The sequence below is a fragment of the Carcharhinus amblyrhynchos genome, chromosome 1 (assembly GCF_965287045.1).
Source record: "Carcharhinus amblyrhynchos chromosome 1, sCarAmb.v2.hapA, whole genome shotgun sequence".
In the NCBI taxonomy this organism is placed as follows: Eukaryota; Metazoa; Chordata; class Chondrichthyes; order Carcharhiniformes; family Carcharhinidae; genus Carcharhinus; species Carcharhinus amblyrhynchos.
In genome coordinates this window covers 93486226-93513279 of record NC_137324.1, presented here as the reverse complement: position 1 = coordinate 93513279, position 27054 = coordinate 93486226, and the positions used below count along the sequence as shown (strand labels likewise).

The window sequence follows — 27054 nt, the reverse complement described above, 5'->3', positions numbered from 1 at the left end:
GTGCCCATCAGCTCCAAAAAGATTAACTTTTCTTTGCAACACCTACTGGTGTAAAATCTCCAGCTGAATCTCAAGAAGTCTTGGTCCCATCTCTCCCTGCTGCCATACACATGTGAGATTGGAAATTGTGCAACTCAGTGTTGATTGTCAGCACCAGCCTTTTGAGAGCTGCTGACTTGCCAGATGTGCTTCTTTGCAATTCCAGCACACTCCATGTACCAGACAATCTGTGCAAAGAATGTCACAATTATAACACTTTCTCATGAGATGTCACAAAGTCTCTTGTACATGTTACATGTATGCCATACATGTGATGTACTCCACAATAAGTCCCCATAATCTTTTTTCCATCTAAATAACTGATAAATTTATAACAATGTGGTGATTTTAATCGCTCATCAATTCTGTTTACAAATACTCTACTTGCAAATCCACATGATGTCAGGCAATCCTTACTTCCCAAACATAACTTCAGTCACAGCCATTTGTACTTGTTCTGCGCAGTATCAAAACAACTGCCTACCTTCGAGAAGAACAAAGTTTCCCTGATCGCATAGCCAACATTCTTCACTCAGTGAATAAACCAATAAATAGACAAACTGGGCATTTATCATATTTGCCATTAATGGGGCCTTGCAGTTCTGTCTACCTGTACAATAACCATAAGTATGCTTCAAAAATTAATTCAATGGAGGTGAAGTTCTCTTTGAGAAAATCAAATGCCATATAATTACAAGTTCTTCATATAAGGAAGAAGACAAATGTAAGAGGACATTATGGCGCTTTGTAATATGGTAAGTTGAATCGAAAAAGCTAATTCTGAAAATTACATCAAGGACAAGATGACACAAGTATAAACTGTTTTTTAAAAAATCACAAGAAGATTGAACAATGCCTGGAATAAACTTCTGGGTAGTGGAGACAAAGATATGGAATATTTCAAGAAGCAGTTCTATGTAGTAACGGAGCCTTTCCCTAGAAGAATGGAGCTAGACAAGTCAAATGGGTGCCTTCATCTGCACTTTATCTTACAGATTTCCATTGATTTCTGCAGGTTTCTGATTCTTGCCAAGTAATCGTTCTTGATGTGTGAGCCCAGGCAGGGAACATAGGCTATTTTACATATGAGCCCTTATAAATGAGCAACCTCGTTCACATCCAAAATCCATGCATGTGTGCTTTCCAGCAGGGGTCACTAGATAGCAATTAGTATCAGCTAATTTTTAACCTAGCTTGAAGGTGCAGGACCCATTTACAGTGTCTCAACTGCCTCAGCACAGATCAGGAATTAAACTTGCACCTTCCAGCCTCTATGACTTTGCACCATATGAAGAAATGTCCTTACCCATTTGACAATCAAAGTACATTCAATCATTCCCTTTCATTGTTTATTGTTCTAGGTATCAAAGCTAAATCTACAACAACAAAACAGAAAATTGCTTTCACCTTGCATGTGAAGATTAACTGAAATCTGGGTGTTCTTAATTGACATCTAATAGCACATTATTTGTGAAATGATGCATAGCCAATTTGTTTTGTTTTTTTGAATAAATTATATCTCCATTACAACAACAAAGCATTTCAAAGCAAATTTGTTACATTGCACTACACTAATCCTTAGATTAATGTTGGAGCAATGTTTGAATGGATTTTATTTCCAGTGTAATCTATTGATTTTTTTCTAATATAACCTTTTACATAGAAGCTTTTCCGATTGCTCACTCTGCCTAATCTTAAAAAGTTAAACATAAAATGTCTGATATATATATTCAAACTATTCACAAAAATATGGCTTAGGGGTTTCTACCATATAAGGAATCTCCACAGTGGTATGTTTTATTTGTCCAACTTGACCAAAATTGATTTTGTAGGATAGCATTGCCTTCAATAAATCATAGGACAATATCTTTGCTACAGTGATGTTTCTGTGAATTTTACTAAAACAAAGGGACTATTAATTATACAATCCCTACAGTGCAGAATAAAGCAATTTGGCTTATCGAGGCTCTCCAGAAGAGCTGCCCTCTCACCCTATTGCAATAACCCCACACATTCACCATGGTTAATTCACTCGACCTGCACATCTTTGGACTGTGAGAGGAAACCGGAGCACCCAGAGGAAACCAATGCAGACACGGAGAAGGTCAAACTCCACACAGTCCCCTAAGGCCAGAATTGAACCCGGATCCCTGGCGCTGTGAGGCTATTTGGCCCATGGAAGCTCCATGCACCAACTCTCTGAAAGAGTGGCCTGCCCACTGCCCCAGCCCGCCCTGCCATATCCCTGTAACGCCACATATTTACCATGGCTAATCTACCTGACCCGCACACCTTTGAACTGCAAGAGGAAATGAGAGCACCCAAAGGAAACGCATGCAGACTCAGGAAGAATGTGTAAACACACAGACATTTACCCAAGTCCAGAATTGAACCTGGGTCCCGAGCGCTGTGAGGCAGCAGAACTAACCACTGTGTCACTGTACCGCCATTTGTTTTCCAATGTGAGTGTGAGGTGACCAGAAAAACAATTTTTCCAAGGCAAGCGTGAGTGGAGGAGAGAACTGTTTTTCCAAGGTGAGTATGAGTGGAGAAGAGAACTGTTGTTTCCATTGTGAGTGTATGTTGAGAAGATAACCTATGAGTAACAGTTTAAAATCATTTGAAATTAAACAAATATTTGAAGAAAATTTTCCAGCTATAGCTACAATAACTTAAGCAAGCCCTTCATTACAATGAAAGCTATATTTTTTAAAGTTTTTATCATTTATTATGATTGGTACTATGAATCGTCATGATGTGGGTATGCCGGCGTTGGACCGTCGTAAACACAGTAAAAAGTCTGACAACACCAGGTTTTTAGTCCAACCGATTTATTTGATAATACTCACAAGCTTTCGAGGTTTCCCTCTTCGTCAGGTGAATGGAGAGTTCTGGCCTCAGACAGAGCATATAAAGCACAGACAGTTTAGATCGTGTCAGCGATATTATTGAGTTAAAAGGAAGATTTTGCAAAGGAGCATAGGTTAAAATCCAATCCAACATTGAAAAAGAATGGGGAAATTAAGGAGACCTCTACTGGGATATACATAAAGCTATTTTAAATATTAGACTTTTGAAGTCAAAAATATAACAGAACATTAACAAATGTTATCAGTGTGGGAGAAGAAAGATAGCACATAACCGACTTGTCAACAAAGTTGGAATTCAAATGTTGAAGTCCATTGAATGGAATAGACAATGGCACCATGGATGTGAAGTTGGAGTGATAGCAACCAGGGAAGAGTGGTAAATGATTGTTGTTCAGATTGGAGGTTGTATATAGTACTGTTCCTTGTGGGTTATTATTTGGACAACTGTTTATCCTGATCAATATTAAACGTCCTAGACATGGCACACGGAGCATAATTTCAAATATTGCACATGATACAGAACCTGGGTTTATTGTGAACGGTGAGGAGGATGGTGAAAGACTTCAAGAGGACACAGATAGGCTTGTGGAATGGGCAGATGTGTGGTAGATGAAATTTAATGCACAGAGATGTGAGGTGATATGTTCTGGTAGCAAGAACAAGGAAAGATGAGAACTGAGGGTATATGTGCAGAAATTGTTGAAGGTGGCAGGGCAAGTTGGAAAAGCATTTAAAAAGGCACATCGGATCCTGGGCTTTACAAATAGAGGCATAGATAACTAAAGCCAGGAAGTTACTGTGAATCTTTATAAAGCACTGATTTGCCCTTCACTGGAATATTGTATCCAATTCTGAACACCACAATTCGAGAAGTATGTGAAGATATCATAGGGAATGCCAAAAAGTAGTCATAGAAATAATTTTGGGGATGAGACTCTTCAGTATGAGGCTAAATTGGCAAAGCTGGGGTTGATCTTTTGAAGAGCAGGTTGATAGAGATTTCATTGAGGAAAAATACAGAGGATTTAGGATGGACTTGTGGGGGAAGTGGTTAGGGTTCAAAGCACAATCATGGATTTCATAAGAAAATTGAATAATTATCTGAAGAGAAAATATTTGCAGGTCTACAGGGAATGGGACTAGCTGAGTAGCTCAAATTAGCTGAAAGAGAGCGGGGCTACCTGAGAGCCAAATTATCTCAATGACCTGCATGATCTTTTCTGTTCTGTAACCTGTGAAAGTTATGGTATAACACTGGAATCATAGATGTTTTCATGAAAGATTCACACCAGTGCATTTAAATGCAAACAAACTCTCAAAGTCCAAGGTCTTATTATTTAAATTATTGCAGAGAGTTGTTGAAAAAAAGTAACTGCTTTCTGGTCATTAAAAATTGCACTCATCTTCACTGATCAGAATGCTGTGACTTGTGTACATTCAGTTTACAGTCACAAACCCCTGAGTTTTGCAACCTCACAATGATTTAAGTTCATAGTAAAAAAAAATGGCTGCTCACTTATTCCACTGTAATAATAAAGCCAATACTGCACCCCTTGGTGAAGTATAAAAGTGATTTTAAAATTGCTGCAGGTTTTCATTGCCCAAACCTCTAGATGGAGTTGTAGAGTTTTTTTCATACCTCTGTCTTTCTTTGCATTATTTCTGATCCTTTTTGTATTGTTACCTGTTTTTTTCTCTTATACCTGCATCCTTCTCAGACTTGATGAATATTGGTTTCTATTTATCTCATCTCTTGAACACTGACGGTTCATTTAATCATCCTCAGTTTCAAATGCTGATTAATCCATTTAATTTTCCCTTTTCAGTCTCTATCTGATATTATGGATTCCACCTTCTTCCCTGGAAATATATTTCTCCAAAGATCCTTTGTTTTGAAATTTATCTAAAATATTATCCCTGTATCAAAGCTGAAACAAATGTAAAAATTGTGTATTAATTGTATGCATAATCACAATGGTTATTATGTTTCTATTTTGCGTCAGATCAGATACTAGCATTTACAATGCAACTTCAGTGTTGCTTTCATACTTTACGCCAGAACCAAATTAAACCTTAATTTTAAATTAACACTACACAAGATAAATTCACCACTCTTTCATCCCTCCATCCTGCTCCTGCCTGCCCAGAATTCATGACTGTCCAGGTCAGCATAGGTGACCTTTTTCTCTATGTGCCATAGATTTCCCTTGCAGTTTTGTGGCACCTCACCACTATTGAACTCTTCTCCCTAACACTGTCTACAAATGTCTTCACAAACAGGTCAGAGAAGCAGTCCCCCTTTCTCATTCCTCTTCTCATCCGCTGCTCAGTTTCTCCCAATCATTACAAACATAATAGGAACATAGGAACAACAATAAGCCATTCTGGGCCTCAAGCCTATTCCAGCATTCAATTAGATCATGGCTGGTCAGTACTTCAATCCATTACCTGTCTTTGCTCCACATTCCTTGATCCCCTTGCTGGAAAACTGGGTTCCCTTGGTCATGATTGGAGCATCTTTCACTTCTCTACTAGTTGATTGAAGTTTTTTTTGTTGTGAAATCAATTCCATGCATAAGAACACCTCTCCATCCTCCTTCAAATTTGCTGCTATTCTTTTCAGAATTCTTTCTGTGGTAGATAAGCCTCATACAATAACAATGAGATACAATGTTGCAGGATGCAGCAAGTGATCATGATTTGGAAGGTGGAATGAATATGTATACGCAACGTGGCTTTGTTAGAGGGAGGTCTTGCCTTACGAATCTGGTGGAATTCTTTGAGGAGGTGACAAAAACGGTTGACGATGGGAGAGCTGTTGATGTCATCTATATGGATTTCAGTAAGGCGTTTGACAAAGTCCCTCATGGTAGGCTGGTAGAAAAGGTTAAGGCGCATGGGATACGAGGCCAGGTAGCTAGGTGGATCGAGAACTGGCTGGGTAATAGGAGACAGAGGGTAGTTGTGGAGGGGACTTTGTCCGGCTGGAGGCCAGTGACCAGTGGTGTGCCGCAGGGCTCAGTACTGGGACCTCTCCTCTTTGTAGTCTACATAAATGACTTGGAAGAGAGCGTAGGTGGTGTGATCAGCAAGTTTGCTGATGACACCAAGATGGCAGGGTTGGCGGGTACCGAAGTGGATTGTGAGGTGATACAACAGGATATAGATAGGTTGGTGCATTGGGCAGATAGGTGGCAGATGGAATTTAATCCTGACAAATGCGAGGTGATGCATTTTGGAAGGAATAATGTAGAGAGGAGCTATGTGATTAAAGGTAGACAAATTAGGAGTATAGAAACACAGAGGGACCTGGGAGTGCAGGTTCACAAATCCATGAAGGTTGCGACACAAGTGGAGAATGTTGTCAGGAAGGCTTATGGAATGCTAGCCTTTATAGGAAGGGGTATAGAGTTTAAAAGCTGCTGTCTAATGCTTCAGTTGTATAGAACGTTGGTTAGACTGCATTTGGAGTACTGCGTCCAGTTCTGGTCACCTTACTACCGGAAGGATGTGGAGTCTCTGGAAAGGGTGCATAGGAGGTTTACCAGGATGTTGCCTGGCATGGAGGGGCTGGGTTACGAGGAAAGGTTGGAGAAACTGGGACTGTTCTTCTTGGAAAGACGGAGATTGAGGGGGGACATGATAGCGGTATATAAGATACTGAAGGGAATAGACAGAGTCAATAGTGAGAGACTGCTCCCTAGATTGGTTACAAATACAAGAGGACATGATTTAAGGGTGAGGGGGGAGAGGTATAATTTGGATATGAGAGGAAGGTTCTTTACGCAGAGAGTTGTGGGGGTATGGAACGCGCTACCGAGTAGGGTGGTGGAGGCGGGAACGTTGGACTCGTTTAAGGTTCAGTTAGATAGGCACATGAGTGAAACGAGGATGGAGGGTTATGGTAGGGGTTATTAAATAAGGGTTAGAACATCGGGAGACACCGGAAAGGCAGGCTTGTGATTAACGTTTTTGTCTTTTTATTCCGCAGGTGGAGGTCCACCTCGTTGTCAAACGAGGGGCATGCACACGGTGGGTCGTGCGTGGGCTGCTCTTGGAGGTTCCGGGAGTGGCCTAGTACTTCGTGTCGGTGTGTGTGCTTGATCCTGGACCGGTAGACGGGCGCCGCAACAGCTCGGTGACTAGCACTGCTAGCTGTGCAGATACATGGATTTGGGCCTGTGTCTGTGGGAGTTTGTGCATTCTCCCTGTGGATGCGTGGGTTTCCTCCGGGCGCTCCGGTTTCCTCCCACACCCCAAAGATGTGCTCTTAGGCTGATTGGTTTTACCAAATTGACACTATTCTCCCCTGAATCTGGCTAAGTCAGGGGTTCTATTTGTAGATACGCAGGGTAGAATAGGTGTAGGGTGATGCGGCGGCGCGGGCTTGTTGGGCCGAAGGGCCTGTTTCCCGTGCTGGGTTGTTCTTTGTTCTTTGTAAGGATATGTCCATATTATACAAGGCAACTAAACCACTATTTACATTAATTGATAGTTCCAAGCCTAGCCCTGAATTGTCTCTCAGCTGGATTTGCATGTGCTGGACAAACGCCATCAACAATGGCAATTACAAGTGGCATTGTTCCCCAATAGGCCTCTGTGACCAGCTGCTTGAGATCTAAAAGGACAAAGATATTGGGCTGATGCAAGATAGCACAGCCAACCTATATAGTTTGTGGACATTAGTCACAAGGCAGATACACACTGAGATTTGCATCCCTTCCGATTTGTAATAGGTCCCGGCTCATCTGGTGCTTCCTTACTCACCATGAGTAATCAGTCATTATCAATTAAGACTTTTGGGAACCCATATATTGCTAAATCATTTAGTTTACTAGTGGCCTTCTTTTGGGAGCTTCATTGGAACTTGCCTACTTGAATGGAGTTTATGCTCCCATCTGCACCCAAGTGCAATATTTCCCAAGAACCCTGGAGCAAAAACAAAACAGACAACCATCACCTTGAGTGCCCATCACCTGATAAAGGATTAGTGCTCTGAAAGCTTGTGATCCTAAATAAACCTGTCGGGCTTTAGCTTGGGTGTTGTGAGTCTTCTTACTGTGTCCACCTCAGTCCAACGCCGGCATCTCCATATCTTGATGCCCTTGACAGATGTAATAACTGCTGAAGGTGCGGTTAGTCTATCAGGAGCCTCTGCAGGTCTGCTATTGACTGCCAGAAGAATCTCTGACTTCTGAAACATTGCTGACCTGAACTAATTTTGGATAGTTGTATACAACACTTGTGGCGCTCCACTTCTTTCTCTTCCCAAAACAAGGCAGCTGGTTAGATCAGTTGGGTAAGTGGCTTGTTTAGATTCATGCCAACAGTGTTGGTTTAATTTCTGTTCCAGCTGAGGTAGCCTCTGGACCTGCCTTTTCATCCTGCCCCTGAGAGTGAAAGGCAATGGCAAACCACTACTGACAAAAACTGCTTAGAAAAGAAACTCAGGATAAAGCATCAAAGGACAATGAGCCAGGGACCTGGTTCAGACAGAGCACACATTAAGGATGAAGGAAGAATCATTTCTATTTTTCCTTCTCTCACTCTCTCTGAAGGCAAAGAAGAAATTACTTCAATAACTTCTTAGCAGAACTCTTTTAATTTTCATCACCTCTAAGTCATCAGGTTTTTTTCCTGAAGCTGTCCCTTTATCATCCCCTTTCACATTGCATCATCATCCCTTTTGCCATTTAATCACTTCTGACCCTATCACAGACCTTCCCTATTGTTCTTCTCCCAAAACCACAGCACCTTCCATTTTCCCTGTCATTGACTTGCTTAAAACTTGTTATAACTTCTAAAGAAAGAACATTAACTTGAGATTTTCCAGAATTTTCTGTTTTATAATAGGTGATAGCATAACATTGAAAGTAATTAAGTTACTGGAGTCCGTGACTAAATCAACTACTACCACCAATGACGGATTTCAGAAATATTATAGACCTTGTGCATGGCAAGCTTGAGGATTTTATTTGCTAAATAAACAGTTAGGTTTGGATATAATCCTTGATTAAAATTGTCATGAATTACAGTAAAATTAATTTACTTTCTCTCCTCCTTGCATCCCCACCCCATCGTGCCACCAACCCATCACCACTATTAGTTTCCCTTCAGCAATTACAATTTCCTGTGACACTGATACTCATCAGATAAGCAAGTAACAGAGAAACTTTTTTAACTATATATGTAGAAAATAAATACTAAAGATATGTTCAGCTCTTTACATTTTTAGATAAACCTTTAAGTGTTTTTAAAGATAAAAGTTAATAAAGTTTGAGCATTAGTTGCTTTCTAAAGGTCTTGTAATTGAAACTTAGATAAGACCTTCCACTATGGATCACTCGAGAGGACATTCAAAGTCATAGTTTTTTTCAAAATATACCTATTTCTTTTAAAGTATTAAAATCACAATTTTCTTACCAAATCTGTGCACCATTTTATTGATATACACCTACTAATTTCTAGCATTCTATTACTTCATAATATTTTTGTTTTGTTGGATCTCTGATGTCAGATAGCAAAATCAAAAACGTTTGATTATATGATCACATTAAAGTGGTAGGTTTATAATTACACAAATGAAGAAAAGGTTCTCAGTATTTACTTGGATTCATATCTTTGAAGCAAGCTGATCAAAATTGATTACAAACAGAAGTCAAAATTTGCCTTTTTAAAGTTTTCTTAAAGAAGTCACATTTTAATTTTATAAATCATGATTAGCATATTGAACATAGAACATAGAACATAGAACATAGAACATTACAGCGCAGAACAGGCCCTTCGGCCCACGATGTTGCGCCGACCAGTTACAAAAACAATGACCCACTAGCCTATACCAATCCCTTTTCGTCCATAAACCTATCCAGAGATCTCTTAAACGCCCCCAAACTAGACGCATCTACAACTGCAGCAGGCAGGGCATTCCAATCCCTCACCACCCGAAAGATAATAATAATAATAATAACATGAAAGATAATCTTTTTGACAACAATTATTTTCTATATTAGTCCTGTAGCATGATATTGCTTGCAGTGCTTTTCTGTGTAGAATCTTGATCCGCATGCTTCTGTGCATAGTCAGCTGTTTTCTAATTATGAACAGATTTCCTGGAATTCATAAAGGTGGTCCCATACATTATTTTCAGGAGTATTACCTTAAGGAAAAGCTATTATTTTATGTAATATATAATACATTATATTTTATATATATTGAAACAATAAATTATTATTTTCAAGTGCTGAAAGAATAAATATAGAAATTCCTATGCCTTTTACTTGCATCAAAATGATTAATGAGGATATCCAAATGATAGCAGAATTTGCCTTTATGCAATCAAGTAGCAGGTGTTTCTGACATCATATGAAATCCACAAATACTGAATTCAGTTGGCATGCTATTTTGTGACAATATACACTTTTTTTAGCAGTAACATTTATTGTCTCCACACATGATTAATAATCAATGATTTTAGATTTTACCAAGGAGTTGAGAAGAATTTTTTTTTTCTGATGAGCTCAATGCTAGACGGACCCTCCAACCTCTCATTTGTGTGACGATTTGTTTTGGAACACACTACACAGTATAACTGCAGTATAACTGTGCTGAATTTGCATCAGTTTACAGGGATAGGAGGTCACAAAAGGCTCCAAGTTTAGCATTGGGTAAAATAGAAATAACCTTCCACTGAAGATGACACAAGACCCAGAGTTGAGATCCATTGGAGAAGAGATCTTCACAATAACTTTAGTGCTCAGCATAATTTTAATCAACCTAACTTTAATTTAGATGTTCACCAATCTAAACATTAAAATTTTTAACTGGTGGGACACAGCTCCTCACACATTTGTAACCAGGGCAGGATGATTAAAGCCTGCCCAAAAAAATGTTAATATTCTTCAACCTGGTTGAAACTCAAACATCAGCTGTCAATTTAATATTATTAACAGTAAATAAGTCCTTTTGAACAGTTCCAAAGTTTTCCTGGCTGGCATTTCATCTTGGAAACTTCAAAACTTGAGACCATTCAAACTTCTGCTGTCCGATTCGCACCAAGTCCTGTTCACCCATTGCTCCTGTGCTCACTGATCATTGAGCCATTTCCAGACCAGGGGTCAATTTGAAAATTCTCATCTCTGTTTTAATGACCCTCAATGGCTTTACCTCTCCATGTCTCCGTAACCTTCTTCTGGCTTTACAACCCATGAGATCTTTGTGCTCTTTCTGTTATTGCCTCTTGTGCAGCTGATTTTTTTGACTATGGCCTTATTTTTACTTGCTTATTTATCGGTGTCACAAGTAGGCTTATGTTAACAGTACATTGAAGTGACTGTAAAAATCCCCTAGTTGCCACACTATGGCACCTATTTGGGTGTACTGAGAGAGAATTTTGCACGACCAATGCTTATCTTCAGTTGGCTATGTCCTAAACTCTGGAGTTATCTTCTGCCGCAAACTTTCCACTCTATCATTCCCCTCTTAAAAAGCATCTCAAAAAAAAATTTAATATGCAAAATACTGTGGAATCTGGAATCTGAAATAAAACAGAGTACTGGGAAAGCTCAGCAATTCTGACAGCATCTATAGAGAGAGAAAACTAGACAAAACAATCTCACCCTTTGACTAAACTTTTGGTCACTTATTATATAATTTCCTTATATGGCGCTACCAAATTTTATTTAATAATTAACTTATGAAGCATCTTTGACATTTTATCAAGTTAAAGGTTGCTGCCTCACACCATTTGCATTGTATGTGACTGCATTGCTAATGGCAACAATTCAAAATTAATCAGCAATTAAAGGTTAAAAAACTTGACATTAATCTTAACTGACTTCCAAAGTTTCAATGATAGACTGATGTGTCTTCTTTACTGGTAAACATATCATCAGAATTTGAAGGTTCATCTGCTTTCTCTCTTCTAAAGTGTCACATATGAGTGATATCATTTCATGCTGAATGCTTGCATCATTGAAAAAAAACAGTACCAGCAACTTACCAGTATGAATGATATAACTTGGGTGTTAATCTATATTTCATACCATAATATTCAGGAAAAAAAGATATTTTGAAGCTTTGGAACATTTTGCATAACTTTCATTTTTAAAGGACACATAACTGTAAGAATTCTAATTTGGGTACTCTTATAAATAAGTAATGCAACAAGGGGGCAAGTTTGATGCATTATAATTTTGCATTAATTGGCACAAATTCAACAGTTTTTTTCCCAAAATGTACTTTATTCATAAAAACAATTGTAAAATTCCAAACAGTTCTAAGTAGACAATACTGAAATCCTGATCACATTGTTTCTATGCAGTATGTGGCAACCTGGGATGACTCAATACAACTGCAATTACATGTGAAATTTACAACATACATTTCATGTCAAAGATACCATGTAATGGGTTTTACAGTCTCCAGCGTTGCAGTATACAGTGACAGGTGGATTTTAGACATTGTCTTTTTCCCATTGAGCCTTTGTGGCAGCTGCCCCAAACTTTAATCAACATCTGATCCTGCACCTTGGCATGGAAAGCTCAGAATCCTGGAATCATAGAAATCCTATAGTGCAGAAGGAGGCCATTCAGTCTATTGAGCTTGGACTGGCAATCCCTATCCCTGTAACCGCACGTATTTACGCTGCTAATCCCTCTGATACTAAGGGACAATTTAACATGGTCAACCAACCAAACCCATGCATCTTTGGAGTGTGGGAGGACACCAGAGCACCCACAGAAAACCCCCACAGGCATGGGGAGAATGCAGACACAGGGAGAACGTACAAACTCCACACAGATAGTGACACATGGCCAGAATTGAATCCAGGTCCCTGGCATTGTGAGGCAGCAGTGCTAAGCACTGTGCCACCGTGCTGTTTTTTCCCCCAGGAAATCTACTTCATTCATAAAATTTGTGAAAGGACCTTATATAACTGCTCAAAATAAAGGTGCAAACTAAATCAGTTTCTTCTAGTACTGTATGTTACTGGCAGTACAGTAGCACAGTGGTTAGCACTACTGCCAACAGCGCCAGGAATTCCTGGCTTGGGTCACTGTCTGTGTGGAGTCTGCACATTCTCTTCGTGTCTGTGTGGGTTTCCTCCGGATGTTTCAGTTTCCTTCCACAGTCCAAAAGACATGCTGGTTAAGTGTATTGGCCATGCTAAATTCCCCCTCAGTGTACTTGAATAGGCACTGGAGTGTGGCAACCAGGGGATTTTCACAGTACCTTCACTGCAGTGTTAATATAAGCCTACTTGTGACATGAATAATCTTAAACTTATTTGCATGTTCTCTCCATATCTGCATGAGTTTCCTCTGGGGGCTCCAATTTCCTCCCACATGCCAAAGATATGCACGTTAGGTTGATCAGCTGTGCTAAGTTGCCTCTTACTGTCAGGGGATTAATTGGGAAAATATGTGGGGTTATGGAGATAGGACTCGATGGGCCAAATGGCCTCCTCCTGCCCTGTAGGAATTGTATTGTATTACCAGCTACATTTACAATATTTATTAACTATTACACAGTCTGAGGACTTGTACCTAGTCTCCAGTCCCTTGGTGGCTTATGGCCGATAGGCCGGTGCTCCTGACCCTTCCTCATTGTGCCTTTGCAGCAGCAGCAGCTTTTATACATCCCTCAGCACATGGTCCTGGACCTTGCCACGAACCAGTCTGCAACAATGGAAAACTCTTTGCAGTCGAGATTAGCAAGTTTCTGGAAGACAAAGGATAGTCCTTCACCGAATTGGGGGTCCACCAGCTGCGATTGATGTTTATCTTATGAAATCCTGGGAATAGACTTTGGAGCACTGAGTCCAGCATCATGGACCTACTTGGTATAAAGCTTGACAAAAAACACTGGATCTTTTTAGACATTCTTTGCACACATTCCAGAAGGCGGTGGGCAATGATCTCTCCTTGAGAGCAAGCTAGGGAGTCCAGGTGTGTCGGAAGAAAATTCAGCAGGTTTACTCATAGATGACAGAAGAATAGCTGGTACGGGAAATTCACACCATTGCATTAGTGTGCTTTTCTGATGCACATTATTCTAATGCACTACATTATCCAGTAGTTCTCTTGGCATTATCCCCATTGCAAGTATAAACTTAACGTTCAATATTAAAAATAAATGACCAGAGCTTCACTGTTCAATCGTTTTTGTTTGGTTGGCACCTGGCCTAATGAAGAAGGAGGCAGACAGAAACCCTAATAGCCCCTTGTTTCTGATAAATTCTCCAATCAGAATGGTGTCCAATGATGCTTGGAAGTTGATGCATGCATTTATATGTAATGTCCCAAATTGCAGCACATGTTGATATTGCTTTTCTGATATATAAATGCTATTTTCGCTTCTGTTTCTACAGTTCAGTGACCAACGTTCCTTATTTCCCGCTTATTACCGTACTGCGCATGAGGGGAAACAAATAAAACACATTAGGAAAGAAACAGAATTGCGACACAACACACTGCTAATCTAAAACATTATTTTCCTATAAATAGTCTTCTTAAAGGTCAACTCCACCCTGCTTATAATTGCAGATTAGATACTTATAATTACGAGTAGGCTGAAATGTCACTTGTCAGGATTCTATTCTGTGCCTAACTGCAAGAAAGCAAGTTGTGTGTAAAATATATGTGCCTCTTACCTGGTGTTAGAGAGAAAAGAACAATTTAATTGTGTATTCCCTTTTGGCTCGTTTGCCAAAAATATTAATTACATTTTTTGGGAGAAGTCTCAATATTTTCCTGTAAGTGTCTCCTGACGCTACTGACTCTTCAGTTCTACAGAAGTTGGAAACCATTAGAACTCATCCAAGAGGCCATTGTTCATGGGCAATTCAGCGTTGATGATTATTCAACAACATCACGGAGTGTTATTGCCTTGGGATGGTCATCTTTGTCCGATGTTCATTCATGCTTAGAAACATTAAATCTGTGATCATGAGTGGGAGTAGGGATTTTCTTACCTCTCTTACTAGCCCCGGGGCATTGAAACTAACTGTGGTGACCCAACTACCGAAATCAGCTAATTTAACTCAAGCTGCGGATCAGCATCGGAGGCTTCCTGATGACTTCAAGTAAGGTGAAGACATTTCTAACACGCCGTTATTTTATCTTGGTCTGAATTGCTCAATGTCACATGACAATACATTTGCTGAACAAGCTATCAGATATCTGAAATGCCAGAATATATGGTTTAATGGCTTTATTAATATTGGTATAATATAAACGTATATATTTACTATTTTTACTTTAAGATATTAATTAATATTCTGTACATCTGTATTGGATTGAAAATTGCTCAGCGGTTCATGCTAATTACCAAAACCTAAGGATCGTGTTCTGTAAAGCAGAGAGGAAAAACAAATATATTGGATGTGAATTTTAAAATTGGTGCAAAGGTTCAAGCATGTGCTCAAATCTGGAACACAGATGAATTGCTCCGGACATTAGGAACCCACTTGGTGTCCTCAAAATTTTAATACACAGGGATACTAACGATTTCATTTTGCCAGCGATGTGAACCTTGCACTAGCTGTGAGGACGCAACACTGAGGAAACTGAGCTCACTGTAAGAAGCTGAATTGGAAGCTGGTTACAATTTGCATATAATCAGGATCTTACAGGATTTTTCTCACATCGGGGCTGTGTATCGCTTATGTTGATTTAACCGCATAATGTGACCTGTCAGCTTAAGTAGATCACACGCTGAATGAGATCGTCCACTGTTACATTAAAGACCGCAAAGTTGAAAATGCGATACGTTGCAAGTCGCTTTGTGTTAAACACGAAGCACTCAAAAAGCTATTGGCAAGCGTGCATTTGTCCTGTAATTAAAATTCCCATTCACGGATAGTGCCGCTTGCGCATCCTGCCGAGAACTTTGCAACGCATAAGAATGTAAATCGCACCAAAAGTTTCTTTGAAATGCAAATGAGGACACTGATTTTAAACAGTCTCTGAAACCGATTAGCACGAACTACGTTGATAGATTGATTCGCACAATAATCAACCCCCGTTTAAAGCTGCATCTCTCCCACTCCCCGGGAATCTGGCTCTCGATCCTAAACTGCAATTATCATAAGTAATAGTTGATGAGGTAAAATAGATGCTGATTTCTAACCTGCTAGTCACCAGGTAGATTTTTTTCTCTCTCCCTATTTATTTCCATATACTCTCTCTCTGCAGCTCCTCTTTGCTCTCGCCAGTATTTTTTCCTGTCTCTGTCATCACTTTCTGGCTGTCACCAGTGCTGTCCCACGCCTCCCCGCGCAGGCGCTGCTCATTGCTGCCGCAGACTCGCTGCGGTCCGTGAGCTTCCTCCAGCTTAGCCCAGCAAAAAGCGGGGAGGGGGCAAAGAGAGCAAAGCAGCCAACTTTCACCCCGAGCTCCTCAACACCGCGGCTGCGAGAGCCTGCCTGCTCCCTCTCGCTTAAAGAAGCCGCCGCGGCGATGCACCATTCGTAGCTGCAATTTGCAACTGCAGCACTCACTGCACAACCCCTTCCACCTCCCAAAACGCAACACGGGAGCTCCAGCTCACCCGGTTTCAGGGAAAACGCGATGGGCTCTTTTGTTAAAACGTGTTTTGTCAAGTATGTAGGTATACGTGTTCCCAAGAATCTAACCTCGGCTTTGACAGGGGAGGACAAACGGGGAAAATACACGTCTTTATCATGCTTGCAAATAAAACAATGTAGGGAAAAATACCATTTAACGATTTCAAACTCGCAGTCAACCTTGGTTTCTCTCACACACGCGAGCCTTTTCTACTCCTCTGCGTCTGAATAAAAGACGAATTTTAGACCGCACCTTCCCTCAAAGCTACAGGACGAACTGGATTTTCTAAAAAAAAATCGATCGTGCAAATACATAATCTTTCACAAATATACTTGAGTGAAATTGAATGGCTTTAACGCAGGGTACCAAAACACGTAGCCGAATGCACCGAGTAAGAAAATAGGGAGATAACGTAAAGAAATAAAATGTGAGTATTTTGTTTAATGGGAAAGTAACATTGTATTAAAATAAATGCAACGGCACAGGGGAAAAAAGGAAGCGACGAACGTAAAAGGAAGCAAATGAGGGAAGAGATGGATGATGTAGAAAGAGGAATCTCTGCATTTCCTGACCGCGCTTCAGTTCCTTTTCACTCGTGTAGGTGACGCTACCTCAAATGAGTCAGAAAACTCTCACATTCACCCACACTCTGAGCGGGATGGCATACAAAAGAGGGTGGGAGAGAGAAATCGGGACTCTGCTGCTAACCTGAATTCGCAGCTAACAACGTGCAGATATAAAGGAGGGAAGCAACGGAATTTACAGATCGCTAGCCCGAGGGAGAGGAAAGAACATTATTACATTCACTCTTTTACAGACTCCGATCCTTTGAGCAACATCGCCTTCGGAATCAGGCTTGCGCTATAACCTGCAGCTACTTTCTGACTACAGAAGGCTGAATTGTACGGGGAGAGAGCGAGAGAGAGACAAACCCAACTTCAACTGCAGGAATAGCAATGAACTACTCAGCAGACCACGACTAATCGAATAACAAGGACGGACTTTTTCCCCCCCTCTAAGAAAGATTCAGCACCATAGAAAGGGACTGCGTCAGGGAATACTTCGGGGTCTGGAATAAGAAAACTTGCCGTTGTAAAAAGTGCTGCAGCCTATTCATTCTTTCATCGGGGATTTTTTTTATTCAACTGCTCGGACCAGATCCAGAAGCAATGCACTTGCAGCCGTCGTTTGTTTTAAAGGTCCGCATCGTGCAATCAGTTTGCTCTCATTCGGATTCCCGTTGTACCAACTAGGATTTCCCTATTCACCCTCAATCCAGAGGAGTATGTGCATTTTAGACACAGCTTGACAACCCCTTCTCTTTTTTGTATCAGTTTTTTTATCGGGTTGAATAGGAAAGTCACTAACTGCAACCTTTTTATTCTGCGGGACTTCTCTTGCTCGCCGCAATCTTCAACGACGCGGGGAAGCGGATCGCGTTCCCCCCATTCGTCTTTCGCAAGCTTTCAACTTTCTGATCGAGCTCCAGAGCCCCCCCACCTCCCACCACTACCCCTCCCCTTTTTATTTCTTCCACCACTCGGGAGCTGCCTCTGGAGTCAGTACGGACGGGCGGAGAAAGAACGGCCAAAAAAAGGGACAAGAAGAGTGTGAAGTGAAAGGGAAAGACTGCAATAGCAAGGTTGGGGCACTCCGAGTGCTGCCGACACACACACACACACACAGTCCAGTAACCAGCAGCACGCAGGTAAAGACACACTAACTGCGGATGCAGGGCAAACTTGGAACAACGTGACTCCAGAGACACGTCCAAAAACCACTAACGGATTCAAGGTGATCAATTTGACTTAAATGCTGCTTTCTTTGGGGCTGGGAATCCCGAGAGTGGCAATTGCAAAAAAAAAGCAAGACTGGGGGAAGAGAGTGATCCAGTTTTGAGATGAGAGGGGCTCAGAAACTCGAGCGATGTGTGTGACTCTGCAGTGACTTTATTAGAGTGTGAGCCCGGGCACTTTGAGCAGATTTTCCCCCGGTTAGAGGGAGGAGAGAGAGAGAGAGAGACAGGGGGGGATTTGTATTTTTTTGGTACATTGACTCCGGGAGCCATGCCCTTCTGCTTCCCGCTGCTGCTGTTCGTGCGGACCGCGGCCGTGCTGGCCAGCGCCAAGCAGGCGCTCCGCTACCGGATCACCGAGGAGGGGCCGGCCGACCTGCGGATCGGCAACGTGGCCAACGACCTGGGCATCGCGGCGGGCTCGGGGGAGGTGACTTTCAGCCTGGAGTCGGGATCCGACTACTTCAAGATCGACAACATCACGGGCGAGCTGAGCACGACGGGCCGGCGGACGGACCGCGAGAAGCTGCCCCAGTGCCAGATGATCTTCGACGAGAACGAGTGCTTCATCGACTTCGAGGTGTCGGTGATCGGGCCGGCGCAGAGCTGGGTCGACCTGTACGACGGCAAAGTCATCGTGGAGGACATCAACGACAACACGCCCAGCTTCCCGTCGCCGGTGCTCACCCTGACGGTGGAGGAGAACCGCCCGGTGGGCACCCTCTACCTGCTGCCCACCGCCACCGACCGCGACTTCGGCACCAACGGCATCGAGCGCTACCAGCTGCTGCCCGAGAGCCGCCGGGCGGGAGAGGCGGCCGCCGCCGAGGGGGCAGGAGGAGGGGAGGAGCAGCAGCAGGAGATGGAGATGGTGGAGGAGGGGGGAGCGCTGGGGACAGGCCGCAGCAGCGTCTTCGAGTTGCAGGTGGCCGACACGCCGGACGGCGACAAGCAGCCGCAGCTGATCGTCAAGGGGGCCCTGGACCGGGAGCTGAGGGACTCGTACGAGCTGAGCCTGAGGGTGAGGGACGGCGGGCAGCCCGCGCGCTCCTCCTCCGCCCTGCTCCGCGTGCTCATCTCGGACGTTAACGACAACAGCCCGCGCTTCGAGCGCGCGCTCTACCAGGCCGAGCTGCCCGAGAACAGCCCGCCCGGCACCCCCATCCTGCAGCTGCGGGCCACCGACCTGGACACCGGCGTCAACGGGCAGCTCGAGTACGTCTTCGGCGCCGCCACCGAGTCGGTGCGCCGCCTGCTGCGGCTGGACGAGAGCAGCGGCTGGCTCAGCGTGCTGCACCGGCTGGACCGCGAGGAGGTGGGCCAGCTCCGCTTCAACGTGCTGGCCAAGGACCGCGGGCAGCCGCCGCGCACCGACCGCGCCACCGTGCTGCTGGCCGTGCGCGACCAGAACGACAACGTGCCCCAGGTGGACATCCGCAAGATCGGGCGCATCGTGCTGCGCGACGGCGTGGCCAGCGTGGCCGAGGACGTGCTGGTGGACACCCCCATCGCCCTGGTGCAGGTGTCTGACCGCGACCAGGGCGAGAACGGCGCCGTCACCTGCACCATCGTGGGCGACGTGCCCTTCCAGCTCAAATCGGCCAGCGAGTCGGACAGCGAGCAGAAGAGGAAGTACTTCCTGCACACCGCGGCGCCCCTCGACTACGAGGCGGTGCGCCAGTACTCGGTGGTGATCGTGGCCGTGGACTCGGGCAGCCCCAGCCTCTCCAGCAACAACTCGCTGCTCGTCCGGGTGGCCGACATCAACGACAACCCGCCTGTCTTCCCGCAGGCCGTCTTCCGGGTGGCCATCGCCGAGAACAACGCGCCCGGCGACCAGGTGGCCACCGTGCTGGCCTCGGACGCCGACGACGGCCGCAACGCCGAGATCGCCTACTCGCTGGACCCGGCGGCCGCCGGCGTCTTCTCCATCGAGCCCGCCAAGGGCGCCATCATCGCCAACGTGGTGCTGGACCGCGAGCAGACCCCCCGCTACGAGTTCAGGGTGGTGGCCCGGGACAAGGGCGTCCCCAGCCTGGAGGGCAGCGCCATGGTGGTGGTCCAGGTCCAGGACACCAACGACAACGAGCCCCGCTTCATGCAGGACATCTTCACTTTCTACGTGAAGGAAAACTTGGCGCCCAACAGCCCGGTTGGGATGGTAACCGTGATGGACGCGGACGAGGGCAAGAACGCCGAGCTCAGCCTCTTCATCGAGGAGGACGACAACATTTTCTCCATCGACAACGACACCGGCACCATTTACTCCACCATGTCCTTCGACAGGGAGCACCAGACTACCTACTCCTTCAAAGTGAAGGCTGTGGATGGGGGAGAGCCCCCCAAATCCTCCACGGCCATGGTTTCTCTCTATGTCATGGATGAAAATGACAATGCCCCCACTATCACCTTCCCCAAAAACGCCACTTACACTCTACTACCCCCTTCCAGTAACCTGCGCACGGTGGTGGCCACCGTCCTGGCTACAGACAGGGACACTGGCATCAATGCTGACCTCAATTACAGCATCGTGGGGGGAAATCCCTTCAAACTGTTTGAGATTGACTCTGCAAGTGGGGTCATCTCTTTGGTGGGAAAGCTGACCCAGAAGCACTATGGGCTGCATCGTTTGGTAGTGCAGGTCAATGATAGCGGGCAGCCTTCGCAGTACACCACGGCAATGGTCCACGTGTTTGTCAATGAAAGCGTTTCCAATGCGACAATAGTGGAAGCTCAGATAGCCCGAAGTCTTCGCACTTCGCTGAGACAAGATATTGCCGGCGATCCGAATTACGAGATGAGCAAGCAACGACTTAGCATTGTTATTGGGGTTGTTGCTGGTGTCATGACAGTCATTTTGATCATCCTGGTTGTGGTTTTGGCTAGATACTGTCGACCCAAAAAATCCAAGAATGGATACGAGGCTGGCAAAAAGGATCCCGAAGACTTTTTCACTCCCCAGCAACATGACAAGTCTAAGAAACCCAAGAAGGACAAAAAGGGCAAGAAGTCCAAACAGCCTCTATATAGTAGCATTGTGACTGTGGAAGCATCAAAACCAAATGGACAGAGATACGATAGTGTGAATGAGAAACTTACAGAGAGCCCTGGCATGGGACGCTATCGCTCCATGAATGGTGGACCAGGAAGTCCTGACCTCGGTAGGCATTACAAATCTAGCTCTCCATTGCCAACTGTTCAGCTTCATCCCCAGTCACCTACTGCAGGGAAGAAACATCAAGCAGTGCAAGAACTGCCACCAGCCAATACCTTCGTAGGGACAGGTGACAACATCTCAATTGAATCAGACCACTGCTCTGAATACAGCTGCCAGATCAATAACAAGTACAGCAAGCAGGTAAGAAGCACTAATTACCAAAGTAGTGTCTAAATGTAGCTTAGAAATTAGTTATCTGGTTTGAATGCACAATGTTTATTTGTATGTTTAACATACACATGTACTTGTAATAATGTATGCACATTCAGAATTGATTTTCTGTGAAAGTGTAATGTTGGACGTTGCAAGATAGATTGAGAAATATTTGGAACTTCAGATGAAAGAGTTTTGAATTATTTAAATCCTAAATGGGAATAAATGTAACTTAGCTATGTAGTTCTGTTAAAAATTTATATACATTGCAAAGCCAACACAACTGTACATAATCAGTCTTTTAGTATTGTGCATTTTGGGTAATTGAGCTTGTGTGATGTCACTGCACTAATCCTCCTCTTTCTCCTCCTCCTCTATCTCTGAATCAAAACGAATTACTGTGCAACATCAGTTGCTTACAGATCTATTTCATAGTGACAACTACATTGAAGTACATTCATGTTCAGTTAGGATTTGTAATGTGTGAGATAAGCATATAAAATAAAATCTGCTGAGATTTCTGTTCAGTGTCGGTATTGACATCATTATTATTTTGCCATATGCCAATCATTAATGGTAAAATTCAGATGTTGCAAATGTCACTGTTGAAATAAATCTCTTGTAAGTTTCTAGCATGGGTGTCGCTGTACCAAAATGGATCACTAAAACAGTTAGCCTTGCTGCTTTGGTAACTACCTCGCAGCAGCTCAAATACCATCCTTGAACTGGAGACCGTGCACACTAGCAATTGCATTTATTCCTATGTTTTAAAATTTAGAAGAAGACATTTACTTGTTTAACCTACTAAAAACGGTAGAGACCTGTTTTTTAAATGAAAATAGGACAATATGAGAATTTCTATTTATAGTCAAACAATTTTCTGCAAACTTCAATAGTATGGCTTCTTAATTTACACAGCTTAACCTTTGATTACTGCAGAGTTGAATGTTTTCAAATGGCTTCATTATTATATTTCTTTGAAGCTTTCTGGAAACATTGTGAATCAAAATGGAATAATGCTGTATAAGGCTAAAATTCTAGACTATGGTTAAAATTCTGACCACCATTCTGAAGACTATTAAAAGTATAATTCTGAGGCTAGTAAATTAAGATGTGTAACACCTTTTGTCAGAAACTGAATTTGGGGCATAAGCATAACTCAACCACACCTTACCAATATGTGTTGAATGACAGATACTCTCTCCCCAAAATTATGAAAACAGGCTACAACAAATTTTGGGTTTTGATACTATCCCAGATATAGATGGAGAACAAGCAGTCACAGTGTTTGCATACATTCCTGCATTAAGTCGGATTGCTTGCATGACCTGATGCATTTGAAACTGTTAAATAGAAGGCATACCTTTTGAATGTTTATCCAAGCATTAAAGTTCAACTACATCAGAAAATTGCACTTTTTATCTACTAATTTAATCTGAGAATGTACAGTAAGAGTTCAGCTGGGCCAAAACAAGAAGATTTGTGCACTGTTGTTTGGCATAAATGATAGTTTTGGTCATTATATAATGTTTTGCAGATCAGATATATTCTTTGTTGTCATGATGTAAAATAAATATTCTGTACTTCAAGTGGCAGAGAAATTAAGTATCATAATCTTGAAAATAGCTTCAAGTCAAGGAAAAACATGGTTACATAAATTACATCTTCAGGCTACTGGTATTTGTTTGTATTTTAATACCTATTGTGCCATACTAATTGTCTCTTCATTCAAGTAATAAATCTGTTGGTCACATTTTTGTACATTTTGCTGGGTGAGTTTTTTGGTAGGTTGTCAATGCAAATGAAAAGCTATGCATATTACTCAAATGAATTTTCTTGACAGCTGGAACTGAAGAGGGTACTAAAGTTAACAGATATTATTTATGTAGAAGCTTAACAACTTCAATCCATTCCAAATTTTCCATGTAAAATTCTATGAATCTTCATAACCAAGCAGAAATAATTGAGTATTTCAAATATATTCTGAAAATACACAGTGAACATTGTAAATATAGTGAGATGCTTAATGACATTCAAACCTTTCTTAAGACTAGGTGTGGAGGAAGTTGAAAGCAATTAGACAAATGAGATATTTTTAGGCAGCTGAGCATCTCTTGTCTGATATGGTTTTTTTTGGATGTAAGTCAAATGATACAAGTTGCAATTCTGCTAGCTCAGTGTAGAAAGAGCATCAGTGAATCATTTGCTTTGTTGATAATACCATTAGCTTTTCAGTCTTGATTAATTTTATGCACCTTTTCAAGTGAACCAAAGTTGAATTAAAGCCCTTTGAAGTCTAAAAATACTTTTGACTAAACTATTTCTTACTTTTGTTTCTCAATCTGTATCAGTGCTTGACAATAGAAGCTGCTGGTGGAAAATACAATTGTATAACCATTATGACATAGTGTTTGTGTGACTTGGATGATGTGCTCTATAACTAACTCCAGGGCACTGGTTTTATTGAAGAAGAAAATTGTGGAAATTAGTTTATAACCATTTGGATGAGGGGTTGTCATCTGTTTTTGCCATCTACTCACTAAATTATAACTATTAAGTGCAATTTAAATTTAACCTTCACAGTTTTGGGCTTTGCTGCTTAAAACAATGACTATAAAAACATGTCCACTAATAAATTCCACGTTTGTCAATTTTAAAAATCCCCACCAAATTATTTGCATCATTACCAAGAATTTGCATCTGGGAATTTAAGACTGCAGTATTAGAACATTGTGCAGTGTACATACCTTAAAAATGTCAATATGCAGGTTCTGCTCATATCGTGAAACTGAACAGTGGCATTTAATAAATCTGAAAACTGAATGAATGTGACCAAAATGTAACTGCTCTATTCATGCTGCTCTTCAGGCTTCAGATATATTTCAGCTATTTGTTCCAGATTATGTGTGGAATGCAGTTTTCAGCCTACTGCATATCGCTATTGATCTCCTAAAGTGAGCAACAAAGTATTCTGTGCATGCATCCTTGGCCCCAAATGTAAGATCTGCTTTTTGGATGACATAGATTGTCTACTTTTTCACATTGCACATATTGAAGAGTAACCTGGTCAACTTTTAAAATGTGGCTTTGCAACTGGCTGGAATTATACTTCACAGAATGCAACCTCAAACCAATGTGAGAGAGCCTTCTGGAGAGAGTTCCATACCTTTCTGTTTGAAACAGATCACGACCTTTTGCAGTTGCATGCAGTCCAGTTAAAGCTGGTGGATGCTGTACCCAGAAGAACTATAGTGAGTTTTGACATTTTAGAAGCATTCAGTCACTTGCTTGTTCAAAAATGAATTCTTGAATTCATAGGGTGATTATGAAGTTACAACCATTTGGACTCTGATATAGTATAACTGACCCATTCACCTCCAATTTAATTTCAGTGACTTCAGTATAAACAAAACTTCAAGCTTGATTTTTGGAGTTTGTTTTCATCATTTGTATTTCATGAAGTGTCTAATGTTTTAAATTATTCACACACATCAATTTTGATTCTAATTTGGTACAGTAATTAAAAAAGTAGTTCAAGCAATGATTGTGTGTATCAGCAACTTAAAGCACTCAAAACTCACAGCACCAGGCACTTGGGTTTGATTCTGGCCTTGGGTGACTCTGTGTGTGGAGTTCTTCCCATATCTGTGTGGGTTTCCTCTGGGTGCTCCGGTTTCCTCCCACAATTCAAAGATGTCCAGGTTAAGTGGATTAGCCGTGGTGAATGCACATGGTTATGGGGATAAGGTGGCAGGGAGGACCTGGTTAGAATGCTCTTTTGGAGAGTTGGTGATGACCCATTATGGAGACTATAGTTCGATGGTCCTTCTTGAAAATATTTCTATGCTTTTTCTTCCTTGAAAAAGCATAAAGCATGTACATTTCTAAAAATGTTTCTAATAAAAAGCATTTCTTTCAGAAACTATAAGACACAGCCATTTACTTTACAAAATACAAGTTTAAGAAGATTACAAAGAACAAAGAACATCCCAGCACGGGAAACTGGCCCTTCAGCCCAACGAGCCCGTGCCGCTGCATCTTCCCACACCTACCCTGCCATGTGTGTATGTGAGTGGAACCCCTAATGCAGCCAGATTCAGGGGAGAATAGTGTCAATTCGGTACACCAATCAGCCTAAGAGCACATCTTTGGGGTGTGGGAGGAAACCGGAGCGCCCGAAGGAAACCCACGCAACCACAGGGAGAATGCGCAAACTCCCACAGACACAGGCCCAAATCCATGTATCTGCACAGCTAGCAGTGATAGTCACTGAGCTGTTGTGGTGCCCATCTGCTGGTCAAGATTAAAGTAACAAACCATAACTCACAAATTTGATTGAGTATTTTGAAGGGGTAACCAAGATGTTGGATGAAGGCAGTGCAGTTGATGTTGTCTACATGGATTTTAGCAAGGTCTTTGACAAGGTACCACATAGTATGTTATTGAATAAGGTTAAATCTCACAGGATCCAGGGTGAGGTAGCCAAATGGATACAAAATTGGCTTGATGACAGAAGACAAGAGAGTGATTTTAGAGGGCTTTTTTCAGACTGAAGGCCAGTGACCAGCAGTGTGCCTCAGAGATCGTTGCTGGGTCCACTGTTATTTGTCATTTATATTAATGATTTGTATGAGAATTTAGGAGGCATGGTTAGTAAGTTTGCAGATGACACCAAGACTGGTGGCATAGTGGACACTGAAGAAGGTTATCTGGTTTGCAACTGGATCTTCATCATTTGGGCCAGTGACGAATGGCAGATGGAGTTTAATTTAGATAAATGCGAGGTGATGCATTTTGGTAGATCGAACCAGACAGGACTTACTCAGTTAATGGTAGGGCATTGGGGAGAGTTACGGAACAAAGAGATCCAGGAGTACAGGTTCATAGTTCCTAGGAAGTGGAGTTACAGGTTGAACAGGGTGGTGAAAAAGGTATTGGGCATGCTTGATTTCATTGGTCAGAACATTTAATACAGGAGTTGGGACGTCTTGTTGAAGTTGTACAAGACATTGGTAAGGCCATACTTGGAATATTGTGTACAGTTCTGGTCATCCCATTATAGAACAAATATCGTTAAACTAGAAAGAGAGCAGAACAAATTTATTAGGATGCTACTGAGACTTGATGATTTGAGTTATAAGGAGAGGTTGAATAGATTGGGACTTTTTTTTTCTGGAGCGTAGGAAGTTTGGGGTCGATCTTATAGACGTCTATAAAATAATGAGGGGCATAGGTCAGCTAGATAGTCAATATATTTTCCCAAAGATAGGGGAGTCTAAAACTAGAGGACATAGGTTTAAGGTGATAGGGGAGAGATGCAAAAGTGTCCAGAGGGGCAATATTTTCACACACTGGGTGGTGAATGTCTGGAATAAGCTGTAGTAGAAGAGGGGGTACAATTTTGTCTTTTAAAAA

At 42.3% G+C, this 27054-nt stretch overlaps 1 protein-coding gene across 2 annotated transcripts in view; it reads left to right on the top strand.

The window, feature by feature from the left end:
• Positions 1 to 16070: 16070 nt before the first annotated feature.
• The window catches only part of pcdh7b (protocadherin 7b), a 401373-nt gene continuing 390389 nt past the window's right edge, over positions 16071 to 27054 (top strand). For both annotated transcript variants that reach the window (XM_080189111.1, XM_080189120.1), the window contains exon 1: positions 16071 to 21627. In XM_080189111.1, the coding sequence (XP_080045237.1) occupies positions 18541 to 21627 (3087 nt within the window). In that variant the 5' untranslated portion in view covers positions 16071 to 18540. The remainder of the gene's footprint in view (positions 21628 to 27054) is intronic.